Here is a 14,551-nt window from a genome sequence, read left to right as displayed (position 1 = left end):
ACTACCAGGATAATTAATGATCAAATGCTATATTTAATAACCATGACTAACACCACTGCTTTAAGTTAATCATAATTTATTAGATAGGCATATCTTTAAGATTGCATGATCACTTGTATTACTCCCATTGATTTTAAATTGCTGATACAACAGCAACTATGTTTATTTGTTATATATTTTTTATCAGGCTAGAAAATAATTCCCAAGAAACTCATATTTTTTTAATTAATAAAATAAAATCTGTTTGCTTATAGTAACTTAAAGAAAATTTTTGTGTCTTATATTTCATCACAGAATTAAGCATGCATTTGTTAAAAGTTCTCTATTTAAGTAGAAAGCCTAATTAATGTGTGCATTTTTATGCCTGTTTTTCATGACTCTGAATGTACCTCTGCACTATAATAATGCTGTTATTGAAAGTCTGTGAAGTGTGCAGCACTTTACATAAAACTCAGAATTTAACTTAAACCTTTCAAAAGCCCTATCAAATAATCACTGTTTTCCCTGTTTTGCTATGCAGAGTTTGAAATTTTAAAAGTTAAGGATCTTGCTTATGATCCTGTGAGTAGGTTAGTGGAAGTTAGTGGAATTTGAACCCAAGACTGACTCCAGGACCTATGTGAGTTTCATTGTACCATATTTTCTCTCAAAATTTATTAGTTCTGTAGATTGTACGAGTTGTAACAAGTTAACCTTCTTTTCAGCAAACCTGATATGTAAAAATCTAGATTCACAATCAGATAAATTTGAAATATTCTTTAGTCTTGTGAGATAGATGATTCACTTCATGTTCTTTAACTGACATGACACGACTTTAAAAATATTACTTGCTTTTCCAAAGTGCAGTTTTTCACTTAACATATTAGGAATAATTGCATCGTGAGATTCTGTATTTTAGTATTTTCTATTCAGTTCTACTTCGTGAATGCCTATTTTGTGCCGTGTTTTAGATGTTAGGAATATAAGTGACCTAAGAAACTGCTGCCTGGAACTGCTATGAGTTTTATCTTGTTTCCATGATCTTGGGCATGTTATTAAACCCTATAAGTGTCTCTTTCTTCATTTGTAAGGAAATATTAGTACCTTTCTTGGGTTGTTTGAGGATTAATTGAGATAATGTGTGCTCATAGGATAATATCTGGCACATAGAAAACACTTAACAGATGTTACTTTTTATTACTTATAGTTCAAATGCTTAAGGTAGCAATATACATTTTTAAAATATAGTAAAGGTCATCAGCAATGTTTGTATTTTGCATATTTTAAAGTTGGTGCTACAGTCATTGCATGGGCTAATTCCAAATACAAGAGACTATATTTTAAGCTCAAGACAACTATAGTAACCTTTTTATTGCCTTTCTTTTAGAAAGACAGATAAAGATTCACTTTGTGATTTGTTCTTTGGGACAATATTTACTCATAAGATTTGAGAAAGAAATTCTTCAGTGACTGCAAACAAAATGTGATGAAAGCTTCACTCTGAATTATAATTGACATTTTGTGTGATTTCTTGAGTTTCTTGATAGAAGATATTTCTAAATTATTTCAGAAAACACTAAAATTAAAAACTAGGTATTTTCTATTCATAGTGTATTTGAATATGTAAATACAGGTACAAGTAATTTTGAATTTTGAACAGTACATTTAGGACTGGGGGTATAGCTCAGTGGCAGAGTGCTTTCCTGGCATGCATGAGGCCCTGGGTTCAACTCCTAGTGCCACACACACACATACACACACACACACACACATGCTAATAATAATAATAATAATAATACAAAGGTACATTTATAAAAAGTTACAAGGATAACCAGTCTAGTCAAATTTTCTTCTAGATTATTAAATTGTTTTATAATACTGTGATTTATCAGAGAAGGAATTAAATGCATCCAGGTATGATTTGTTTGCATTTGCAACTAGTTCATAAAAATGAATCTGATATCTTTAGTTGTTTCTTAAAATTTAACTTTATTCCTAAAATTTAAATTCTCTTTTTGTGAATGGATGCAAGGAGATAGTTCAATCACATCTCTTATAAAATGTATCTGTCAGGACTATTTTTATTTGTAATGAAATCTTGTTAGAAAAAATCTGGCTTTGACATTAAATCACTACCATTTTTTGCATATCTGAGTGAAAATGCCAAAGAAAAGTCACCTCATACTTTCGAATAGTATATAAACAGTTCAGTTATAGTGACTGTTAGATTTTTTACTATTTTCCCCTATTTTTTATAGTTCGTTTAAGTCCTAATTAAGTCATTTAAAGTAAGAGAATTTGCTATTTTAACAAAAAACATTTTCTTCTCAGTATAACATAAAGGAAAAACTGTGTAGTTGATGTGGAGTTTGCTGTTGTTTTTAATGTGAATTTTTAGAAAGACTTTTTTTGTATAAAAGGTTTGAAAAGGTTTCTTACTTAGTAGATACAGTCAATTTTTATATTACCCTAAATATTGTAATTGAAAATCTGTTATAGTTCTGTGAATGAATATTAGGTTTATTCATTCTAATTTTTTATGAGTAGTCAAAATTTTGGTATATATGCTAATTTAACAGTATCACCTCAGCCGGCATTTAAAAAAAAAAAAAAAAAACTCTTGTTGAGTTCATTAAAACTAAGATTTAGTTATCGGTTTTAATGTCTTATTTTTAAAGGAGCAAATTTTAAGATATAATATGTTCTTAGAAACCAGAAAATGAGTGCATAGAAATGATTTAGCTGTTCTTTGTGGGGGAAAGGAGGATGCACTCACATTTAGAGTTCAATTTGTACATTATTTCATTAAAGCAACCACATGTAAAACAATTTTTAAAGATTTTCTTAAAAATTAGCATAGATAAATCAACACAACTCTGAATCTGAGATTCAGCATCAAGATAGGTGTTGAAAAGAATAAAGTTCTTCCATGAGAATAATGTTTAGTGATGTTCATTTAATGTTTTTGAGCTTGAAAAATGAACAGATATTTAGGTGATTATGAAAATGGTCTTCTTTATTATTCTAATACCATGTACTCCATTGAGACTAAGTTACCCATGCTGTATTGGAACTCAGTGTGCAAAGAAATGAATTTGCTGATTTTTGTTTCTCCTAAGACCAGTCAGGGTTACTATAGACTTCGGTTGATTACATCAGTGCATAATAATAATGTGTGAAATCATCAAGTGGTACTATCTGTTTTTAAAGTGACACATGTGACTTTTTAATCATTATAATACAAGCAAAGAAGCTAGCAATACTTTTATTTATTTTTATTGTCAAGCAGTTTTCTAGGAATTTTCAGCATAATATCAATTAAGCTATAATTCCAGAGTGAGATACAGAAATTGTGAATAAGCTTTTGGTTCCTGTTTTTAAAAATCAAATAAATAGCTTTAACAGCTTTTTACAATCTCCTTTTGTTTCACTATAACTCTGTTCTAGGTAGATCTGCACATCTGTTTTGCTTTCAGTGGTAATTTTACCAGTTCAGTTTCTTTGTAGATTTCTGCCATAAGTATTAAGGATTTTAAACCTTATAGCCCCTTAAAATATTTAATTACCATTTACTTAAATGCACTAAAGATAATGTACATGCTTGTTTTTTGTGCAAGTGCCCAAGACATTCTGATTGAAAACAGCTTAAGGAAAAATAAACAATAGCAAACACATTCAGTCTTTATTTACAGAATATAGAAGATTATTGTTTTCATTTTAGGTGGAAGAGTCCAATCTGCAGGAATACCCCAGAGAAGAACATGTTTAGCGATAGAATTTACATACCATTAGCTCACAGTACTTGATTAGCAGCAGGGCTCTGTAGTACAGAGCTAGCTGGGCACGTTATTTGGGATGCCTTTGATGCTGTGGTTTTCCGAAGCTTGCTGGCTGCATGCTTGTTGCCTTTGTTCATAAGACAGGTAATTACTTGATAAAATGAAGTGCATCGCTGTGAACAATTGACCCTTTGGAACAATCCAGGCTGGTCAGCAGTCTAAAACCACACTTTAAAGCCATCATTATAGCCTCAAACTTCAGAGTTTCCAAGGTACAGACAAAGGTGTTGTCTTCCTTTAGTACAAGTCGAGTGCCATTTTCAGACTTTATGAAGTATTTAAATTGAATGATATTTGACGATATTGAAAACTCCTCCGGAAATCCATCCAGCCTGCTTTTAGACACCAGAACAATGCGAGATTTAATTTTTGATATGAAATCAGGAGCATTACAGAAGATCCTCAGTCCTTGTGAACGATCATGGTTATCTGTTATTTCCAAGAAAGTGGTCTCTCTGGGTGTTAGCTGTTCTTTTTCCCACCTGGATTTCACTTCCTCTGCCAGTCCCTTGAGCTGAAAGAATTCTGCTTCTTGTGCAAGAAGTTGATTTTCTCGAAACCCTTCAGGCAACAGAAGTTCTCCATTTCGTAGGAAGTTTAGGACGTGCCTGAAGAGGAGCCCATCCCTGTCTATGAAATAATGGCCATCAGCATCGAATGGGCAGAGGATTTTCCCATTTACTATACCTTCAAGGAAAGTGTCTGGGTACTTGGTCAGTGTCTGTTTTTGAGTAATGTATAAATATCCACCAACGTTGAGGGTCATCAGTGTAGATTTGCAGTTCTTTCCTTGGTCAGTGTCTTCCTGGCTGTTGTGTTTCCCTTCATACTCCTTTTCTTTTTCTCTTCTGATTATTTTACGCTCCATTTCTGAAGATGCTATTTCAGCTCGTTCTTGGCTGTGAGGCTTTTAAGACAGAAACACTACCACACAAACACGCCTTTATTCAGTCCCAGCCTGGCGATGGAATGGAAATGCTGGCAGCATCGCCTGTGCTGTCAGCTCGGTTTTGCAGTAGGTGGCGCGTCGGCTATGTATGCAGGAGCTTTCTGGAGGATGGAAAAGAGAATTTGCATTTAACCGTATCAGGGAAGGAATTTGTTGTGAAGGGTTTTTATGTATATTCTTTGAAGTACTAAGAATTACTCAGAATACGTTGATTTTCCTCTCACAGTTACTTGTTTTTAATTCTCCAAAAATGTGGATTTTTATCCTTTTCTAAATGTTTAAATTATTTCTCAGTCAGGCAGGCTTAAATTGAATAATGCTGTCATCTTTTGGTAAATAATGAATGTTGCATTAGTGTCATTTTTAAAGTAAATCATAAATAGAAAACTAAGCTGAAAGGACTTAGTTGTATAGAATTTTCTCTCCTATAAAAAGTCACATATTTCACCATTTTTGAGACCCAAGTAAGGATATTTAAACCTGTTTGTGGCATCATACTTGGATTTGTTTGGATTTGCATGTGATTCTGATTTGGGGATCTTAGTTAAGTGAGAATACATTTTCTTCACATCTTTTCACAAAGGAATTTATTCTTTTTTTTTAAATTTAAAGGGAAAATAAATAGGCTTTGTAGTTTTTCGTTTTTTTTTTTTTTTTAATTACAAGTTCCTGTGAAATATATATGAGCATGTTTCACCCTAAACCTACTTCAGTGCTGAAGAAAGACTTGGACTACTATAGGAAATACTGTCACTGTGTGTGTGCAGCATGTGTGCATGTGTACTAGGGAGGTAGGAGAAAGATGGAGATTCAGAATACCTACTACAGAGTAATGTCATGGGCAAGTTTGTTATTTGTTGGTTTATTTCACAAAGGGTCAAAGAACTGTAACTGATGCCCATGCTTTCTCTGTTTCCCCTGTAACTTCCCTTCCAAAGCATTTTAGGATTCTGAAACTTTCACTTCTAAAACTTAAAGGCAGAGTGGTGAGAAATGTGAACCTGTCCTCAGTACATTATTATTTGACCTGCTTGTCTACTAAATTATTCTGAGGAATTACATTGTTTTTAGAATTAGACTTTAAATTTAAATTAAATTGATTTATATTTCTGTTGAATTAAAGATATTTTTAAATTATTCGGCTATATGTTGTTAGAAGTATTAGATTCCTTTAAAATATCTGCCTTTTATTTTCTCAATGTTAGATTTTCTTTAGATATAAAAGATAATATTCTTAATTATGGCAGATACTGAATGCAGCATTTATGTATCATTGAGATTATCAAAAGCCCATTGAATTTGAACTTGAAAACTAAGGCATATTTTCAGAGCTGAAGTTTTGTGTAGAAACAACGAAATTCAACTTTCTCATTTTACCAAATTAAAATTGCATTCCAGAGAATTTTTAGTGTTTTTTCTAGGACTTTACAGCCTGTTAACAGCAAAGCAAATGCTTAGTCTAATGCTTCCTCTTAGTCCTACAGCATTTAAGAAGAGTTGTTCTTGTATTCTGACAATCTCATGTCTGTGTTGATTTTGTTTTTTCAGAATCAGATTTTTTGTATATGTGAAACTTTTTAAGAAATACTGAATAGATTTGGAGGAGGGACACAGATTGGAAATGTATTCTTGGAATTCTTACGTTACTTTTACAGATGGTCACTACATACAAGTAGCATCATATAGTAGAATTAACAAAAATACAACAATTTCATTTATGAATTTTATGGGACACCAAGATCAATACAGCATGACTGTAGTATAGAGATGGAAACTGTGCTAGAATTTTCTCATATGTTAAATAAAATGGCGTGGTTATATGCTGTGTAATGCTGGATCTGCTACTTTATACCTGTTTCACCTGTCTAGATGCCTCTTTGGGGAAACCTAGATGCTCTTACTGCTAGAGTATGGGCTTGCCCGGGGCAAGGAGGTACGAGGTGAGGCAGGACTGCTGGGAGTGGGACTTCGATCTTCTTCAGTCATCATTCCAGAGGCACCTTATGTTTGCTAACTCACTTCTGGTTTCTGCTGCCAAATTTTCAAGGCACTAATGCACTTAGCTTCTTCAGGCTTGCCACAATAGATGCAGATCCACCCCATAATGTGCCTCTTATCCTTGATCACTTCTCTACTCTGCTTGACTTTTGCAAACCTGCCACCTATGGCTTGGCAGCAGTAGTGTAATGAAGCCTGATCTTGGTGCCTCACTAGAAGCTGCTGTGAATCCACAGGACTTTTCTTTTGTGTAGTCTTTGCTCCAGTCTTAAAAAAGGAAAATGGCATCCAATAGGCCCTACCTTATCCACATTACCTCCATTTTAGGAATTCATTGATCATTGCTCCTGTTGTGGTACATGTGCCCCTTAAGAGAAGGCCAAGTTGGCCACTTATAAGTCTGTTCTAAGTCTGTCCACTTGGTGTGGGGAGTACTTATTCTAGGTAGTGTTGAGTAGGTTCATACATTCCTGAATCTATAAAATGGTGTTTTTGTACTCACACCAAGGGAAGCATTCCTTGTTTATGTGACTATATTTCTCTGCCTTACTGCAGGTACAAAATGTAATTAACTGTGTTTCAGCAGAAGGGCTTAACCCCTTCAAAGATTAGCATGCCTAGGTGCATTTGATCACTAGATTTAAGGATTTCATCTGCTTTTGCAGGCAGAAAGATACAAAAGTTTGGGAAGATAGGGGCCCTGTTTTCTTTTTAGAAACTTAGTCTCTCATAAGAGTTAGATGTCTCTATCTTAGACATCTGTAATGGTACACAAAATCTCCCTTTAGCCAACTTTGACAAATTAAAGAGGCCCTTGGTAGGAGTCTCTTCTGAAGTTAATTGGACCAAATGCCTAACCAAGTTCCAGCAAAACTTTTCACTATGCAACAACTTTAATCTCCTACTGTCTGCATTAGGCACAGTTTATTCCAGGATAATGAAAAGAATTCCCATCTTTTCTACCAACTTTTAATGGGAAACAAGTTCCTTGTCATCACTATTATCAATACAGGACATCATCGTAATATATGCTTACTTCATTTTTATGCCAGAAATATTCCTGTGCTATGGAAGGAAGCAGAACCTTATCAGGAAGGTGTCTCTCTTGGTTGGAAGAGACAAAGTTGGACAATTCCCTTGGACTGAACAGATCACTCCTCTGTGAAACTCAGCCACTGCTTTTCAGATTCCTCTATAGGGAAAAGGGATGTCTTAGGAACTGCCTTTGATAAGAACAATGTGCTTCTGTCTCTGTATCCTCCACCTCTACCAAATCTTTTGGTTGTTGTCACCTGCAGCTTGTATGCCTGTCTTCTGAAAGGATTGATTGGTTCCCCTCACATAGAAAGAATAAAACCATCTATAGTTAGAGATGTAGCTATGAATTTTTACTTAAATCTGGTACTATGTCTCTGCCTGTAACTTCCCCACATTTTTCTAGGTTGTTGACTTGTGCTTTGGCCTTCCTATGCTTTGCACAAGCTGAGCCCCCCCCCCCCCCCCCCTTTTGACATGTATCTTGTTTCTTCACAGCCTCCACTTAAAAGCATTAGATGCAAGGAACACGGTGATAATTTCTGTGAATATTTTGTTAGCCTCTTTGTGTGTTAAAAAAAAAGACACTGTTATATATTGACATTTTAAGAATGAAGGATTTTTCCAAACTGCTCTATTTCTATTTGTCAATACTTAGTTTCATTTTGAAATATAAAATTCATCTGCATTAAATATTTTCTGGGACTTGTCAGCCACCTTATGTAACTGACTACAGCATCTCAGGAACTATGTAAGAATGCTTGAACCTTCCTAGGACTCATTGGACATAACCTCTGGCCCAAAGATCATGTGACTGTGTCATTCCAGTCCAGTGAATACAGGTATAAGTGTTTTGCAGTGTTAAACCAAGTCTTCAGAGAAGCCCAGGAAACTTGGCTACGTTGGTGAATTTTTTAGCCTCATTTAAGGAAAGAAAACAGCACTGTGTGTCAAAAAGAGTACAAATAAAAATGACAGACTAGCTAAGAAGTTCAGGTAAAATTCCATTCCACATTTCTTTACTTTTCACTTCAGAGATAATCTGGACAACAGTTTATTAAATCATATTAATTTATATTTTGAGTGTACCTTAGAAGATTAATGTTTCAGGGAAGCCTATGTTTTATAATTTTGTAAGCAGAAGGCATATTTTATGCTTTTTAATATGAAGTTTTTATTTTGAAGTGTGTCCATATACATTTTTATTGACCTAGCATTTTATTGTAACCAGATGAGCAAAAGCATTTCAGTGAGCCCTCAAATTAACACTGAAGTTAAAATATTATAGGACTCATTTTTATAGCCCTATTTGGCAAAATGGAATTTTATTCTTTGGGAAGAAGATATTTTAGGTTAATAATCATTACGTATGACCTTTAAACGAATGACATGATTTTAAAAACTCATGAAAAAGTACAATTGTTATGAAATCAGTGAACAAAGAGGGTCTTTGCTGCCAAATGCTGTGCCCTTCCATTGTTTCTTTTCTGTCTTTAGTGATGAGATGGTGCAGAAGAGAGAAGGGGTATGAAGGGAGAGAATAGTAAATGATAGCTCATGAGAACACATGTGGTTTCTTAGAGTAATTGTAGATGAGAGATGGAGAAGTCTCATAATAACATTTTTCACATTTAACATTTCTGAGATTGAGTTATGTCTTAAAATCATTGGCTTGTCAAAGTTTAATGCTAGTATTTTGTTGTTAGTAGTACATTAAATAATGATGAACAGTGCAATTGATGGCTTTTTTGAGTAGCTCTGTGAGCTATTCCTTTCATATTTCAAGAAAATAAAATTAACAGAGAGAGAAGGGTTGGGGGAGATGGGATGAGGACAAAAGAAAGAGAGGAGACAGAGAGAAAGACAGAAAAATATGTGACCAGTGCATGTTAAAATTACCTGGAGAGGTCATAAAAATACCACTTCTTCTCCCCTCATGGCTCAGTTCTAGCACAATCTCTGGGGGTGGGCTCAGTTATTTTTTAAAACTCCCTTGTGATTCTGATGATTTACCAGAGTTAAAAAAACAACAGCAGCAACAACAACAACAACAAAAGCCGTATTAAGGAAATTCATGAACTCAGGAAAAGGGTCATATCTCAAAGGAGTCCTTGCTGGGAAAAATTTCTACCATGTAGTTGTGAGGATTTCTTAGTATCAAAGTATGTTGAAAGTCATAACTGAACTAGTTATGATTTAACTGCTGTTACTGATTAAACAAGGTAAAGAGAACAAGAGTTATTCAAGGCATAATTAGCAACTTGATTCATATTCAGTTGATTTAAAAATGTGTGGTATTAAATCTTCTGGAAGTATTTAATAAATATTGTGTCCTTTAACTATACTGTAATCTTCCTAAGCAGAGGGGTCTGTATTTTCTTCCTTGTGCTCCTCATTATATCTACAATAGTGTTTGGCACTATTTGTCCAGAGTATAGCATTATAGTTAAATCTACTCCAGGAAACTTAATTTTTCCAGAAGTCTCTTTCTATATGTTGTCGCTTTTGGTATTATTTTAAGGTTTTCTCTTACTTCAAGTACAGTCACTAAATCTAGATAACATCTTTTAATGAAGGTCTAACTAAAACAAACTGCAGGTTGAATATTTCTGGTCTGAAAACATGAAATCCAAAATGGTTTTGAGGGAAGTTTTGATTTGTCAGCTTTTGGGTTAGGGGACTCAGCTGGTAAAGCCTGTGAAAATATTCCAGAATCCAGAAAAATAAGAAATTGGAAGCACTCTGGACCCAAGCATTTTGGATAAGGAATACTCAACCTGTTGCCTGTCCCTTTTCTTTTATTATTGCAATACAGCATTACTGTGTATGCTATAAAAACAGCACTTGTTTATATAAATCTATTTTTTTTTCAACCTTTTATTCTTGAAAGCAACTCTGGGAATAGAAGTATTTCTCTTCATACAGCATCATGTCCACATTTGTACTTAAGAGGCCTTTGAAGGCACTTCTAACTCCAGCTAAAACACAGACCTATTGATTTAATTATATATGTTGGTAGAAAAAGCAAAAAGACTATAGTCTAAAGTGCTTTAGGAATATTAAAACATACAAATGTGGTTTTGAAAATGCTCATTTATTGGGTTTTTTTTTTTTGTTGTTGTTTTAATCAAAAATTTTTATAGCTTTCATAAACTGATAGGACCATCCAGACTCCTTCACATATTTAAAGCCTTCTTCATTTTGTACCTTAGCTAACCACTTTCCTTTCTGCTCTGCATAACCAGTCTTATCATTCACAGACACTCTGGATAACATTACATCTTTTATACAGAAATCCTCCCCACCTCCTTTTGTATACAATCCCTTTTTCTCCCTGTCCATATGAAGAAGTTGAGAGGCAGTATTATGGGTGAGGAAGTTGAGTTCTTTTCTAGATAATTAATCTAGTCCTCCCATTATGGAGGAGTTTTGATTTTAACTTGAGAATTCTCAGCACATCAGGCATATTTGTAATTTGAACATAGTTATAAGAAAACATGTACAAACAGGTAACTTTAGGATATATATCTGATTTAGTTATCGTTGAGGTAAATAATCACATGCTAACCCTCTAAGTTAGTTTACCGAAATCTAAGCATACATTTTATTTCTAAAATTTCTGAAGACAAATATAAATCAGAACATCAGTTCACAAATTTCAATAAAGATCATCTTTTCACCTGTTTAATAAGATAGAAATAAGAAGTTTGCCTAACTGGTTTGTTAAGATGCCAGGTAGCATTACCCTGAGACGCACGGGCAAAAAACTGCTAGGAAAATATTTTAAATGAGAAGAAAGGAGACTGCTAGGAATAAAAAAATGGTTTACCTTTTAAATGCACCTGTTCTCTGAAAATACTCCTTCTGTCCTTTTCCAAACAGTATAGACTCAGGAGTGATGTAAATAAGAGGAGTCACTTTAAAAGTCTGAAGGATTCATCCAAAGTGTTGGTTGCTAGTCCATAGGTCTGTGTTTTAGCTGGAGTTAGAAGTGCCTTTAAAGGCTCTGTGTTTCTGGATCCCAAGTGGTCTGTGGAAATAACACCTATAACTTCCTGATGCCTAAGGACTTCCTAACATATCTGATCTCATTACTTACATGCCAATGCTAATAAGCACCCTTCCTGCTTGCTTACTAGTTTAACTTAAACTAGGGATGTCCTTTTAAAAATGCCATGTAAAAAGTGCCAATTGGTTATTTCTCTGCAGTTCTTCAGCACAGAGTGTATTTCAGCATCTGAAGTTGTAGAGTAGGAAGGTTCAGTTTGGAGAAGTTAGGATATTTTCAAGTCTTGGACAGTTTCTTAACTTTTTATTATTGTCCTTCCAAGAAACAGTTTATCTAATTTTTACCCAAGGGAAATTTAATTAAACCTAGGTCTTTTAGAAAGTATTAGAACAAGCAAAATAAACACTAATAAAATAATAAAACATTCCCAATTGAAGAGAAAGGCCACGTTTTTATTTAGTGAAAGAACTAGGAGAGATCTCAGAAATTCCAGTAACTTCATTATGTAGATGCTGAAACTCAGAGATGTGAAGTAACATCTTCTATTTAGTGACAGAATCCTAACTAGCAACCTACAGTTATTATTATAGGATGTACTTGTGTACTTACCCTTTAAATTTTTCTCTCATGTTTTTTTCTGAAACTAGGTGGCAGGATATATATATAAATAAACAACATCACATTTAAACTTATTAGCATTCTTCTGGCTGTAAGTAGCAGAAACCAATTAGTAAACCAATCTGGCCCAAAAAATGGGTAGGGTGGGAGAAGAATTTAGGAAGGATCCTAGAATTTTTCTCTAATCCAAAGAAGAGTTAAGTGAACAGCCATGCCTAGGGAAAGAAAGGACAGTCATTTCAAGGTCTTTGGTAGAATGAGCTTGTATGGCTTCTCTTCACATTGCTGGCATTACCTTGTCCTTCCAGTGACTTGTGGTTTGAGTCTCTTAGTTCAAATTCCAGTACGGCCATTGCTAAGGCCATTCCCACCCCTGTTAGTGCTCTTCCATCTCACCTTACTTACTACCACTGCTTTACCTAAACCCTACCTGGTCTTTAAGGTTCAGCACAAACAGCTTTCTCTATCAAAGCTCTCCTTGATCCCCAGTTAGACAAAATCTCTTTATGTTTTAACCCCAATACTGTCTACATGTGTTGGTTTTATAACACTTGGAATCTCAACGTGTATTCTCCTTTGTAGAGTAGAATCCTGTAGGAAGAACCAGTAGTTCATCAGTTAAATTGATAGACAAGAAATCATTTTTAAAATGATATCAAGCACATCTATGATCCCAGCTACTCAGGAGGCTGAGGCAGGAGGATCACAAGCCCAAGGTCAACCTGGGCAATGTAGCATTCTGTCCAAAATAAAATTTTTAAAGGACCGGGGATGTATCTTAGTGATAGAGCACTTTTCTAGTATGTGTGAAGCTGTGGATACATTCCCCATTTACCCACCACCACATACACATATACAAAAGAGCAGTATGTCTTTCTGCCTGCCTCAGTTTATCTTAAAACTTGTAAATGTACAAGATAAGGCATTTGTTTTGAGTATAGGAAGCTTATTGACCATCTGCTTTCTTTCTTGTGGAAATTAAGCCCATAATTTAGCTGGATTTTCAGCTTGAGTTTCTTTCATAAAACGGTTAAGAATTTAGATACTGGGAAACATAAATATACCTAAATACAATATGACACAGATTAAATCCTGCTAGATTTATATGCTTGTCTTCCAGTATGTAGTTGTCTCACCCTTACCTAATTCAACAGTATTTTTTAACAACTTACCTTTATATCAGCACTTACCCAATGCATTCAACCTAGTTTTCATAAAAACATCTTCCCCTTCTTAGACCCATTATTTGAGTTTATGTAATACATAATCAGATTGTGTAATTATTAAAACTAGCAGCAACGAGTTCTAGCAGAGTTTGAGCAGAATGTGTGGGAGTACTAGAGATTAACCTACTACCCACTAGTGTATAGTGAGTTGTGGGCATCTGTCACTATATTTAATGGTGGGGAAATGAGAGCCTTTGCTAATCTGGAGGTTGATTAAATGGAAATATATCAAAAGTGTTTCTGTTGTATTAAAATGATTTATATACCTGTCTCATGATCCGCTAGACCTGTAGCACTCACACTATGGTCTGGGAACTGCCTGATAGAGGAGACCCTGTGATCCCCTCAAGGTGTCTGTGAGATCACCACTATTTTCATACTAATATAAATCTTTTTGCTTTTTCCACCCTCATTCTCCAAAATTTATAAGTTACTAATGTGATATATATTGGTAGTTAAAACTCAAAAAAGTAAAAATTCTTTTAGGATTTCTATACTTTAAAAAAAAAATGTAAATCTATTGGTTTATGTATATTGTTTTTTGTAATTGGCAGGTAAAACTTGTATGCGTTTATAGTCAACATGATGTTTTGACATGTACATAACGTGGAATGGCTACATTTATACTTTTTAAGACTATATGCCACAGAGAACACATGTTTAAGAATGGTGGCACTCAACTATGCACTCCTTGAGGGCAAATGCCGTGTTTCACTTATCTGACATACTTTGAATGGTCTTTTACATAATAGGCACTCAGGAAATATTTCATAAATATGTGAGAATAAAACAATTTATTTTTCAAATATTTATGGTCTTTCAAATTGGGCCAACAAAGTAGCTCTAAGTAAGATTCCTATATTAATGAATGGGATCTGTAATAGCAGTGATGTGCAAG

General features: G+C 34.3%; 2 protein-coding genes across 2 annotated transcripts in view; one reads left to right on the top strand and one right to left on the bottom strand.

The window, feature by feature from the left end:
* Nucleotides 1-14,551, top strand: part of Gtf2f2 (general transcription factor IIF subunit 2) — a 142,619-nt gene that overhangs the window by 67,613 nt on the left and 60,455 nt on the right. The window lies entirely within an intron of this gene.
* Kctd4 (potassium channel tetramerization domain containing 4) lies at nucleotides 3,258-11,792 on the bottom strand. The gene is made up of 2 exons (XM_047553141.1): nucleotides 11,630-11,792; nucleotides 3,258-4,868 (listed from the first exon to the last, which is right to left on the bottom strand). Exon 2 carries the CDS (start codon nucleotides 4,684-4,686, stop codon nucleotides 3,907-3,909), a length of 780 nt encoding a protein of 259 aa, XP_047409097.1. The 5' UTR covers nucleotides 4,687-4,868; nucleotides 11,630-11,792; the 3' UTR covers nucleotides 3,258-3,906.

This window comes from Sciurus carolinensis, chromosome 5, assembly GCF_902686445.1.
Source record: "Sciurus carolinensis chromosome 5, mSciCar1.2, whole genome shotgun sequence".
Taxonomy (NCBI): Eukaryota; Metazoa; Chordata; class Mammalia; order Rodentia; family Sciuridae; genus Sciurus; species Sciurus carolinensis.
The sequence above is the reverse complement of the archived record's forward strand: the minus strand, read 5'-3'. Positions and strand labels throughout refer to the sequence as shown.

Bases quoted from the DNA above. Each gene is read 5' to 3' on its own strand.
- Kctd4 (XM_047553141.1), bottom strand. From the start codon at position 4,686: ATGGAGCGTAAAATAATCAGAAGAGAAAAAGAAAAGGAGTATGAAGGG.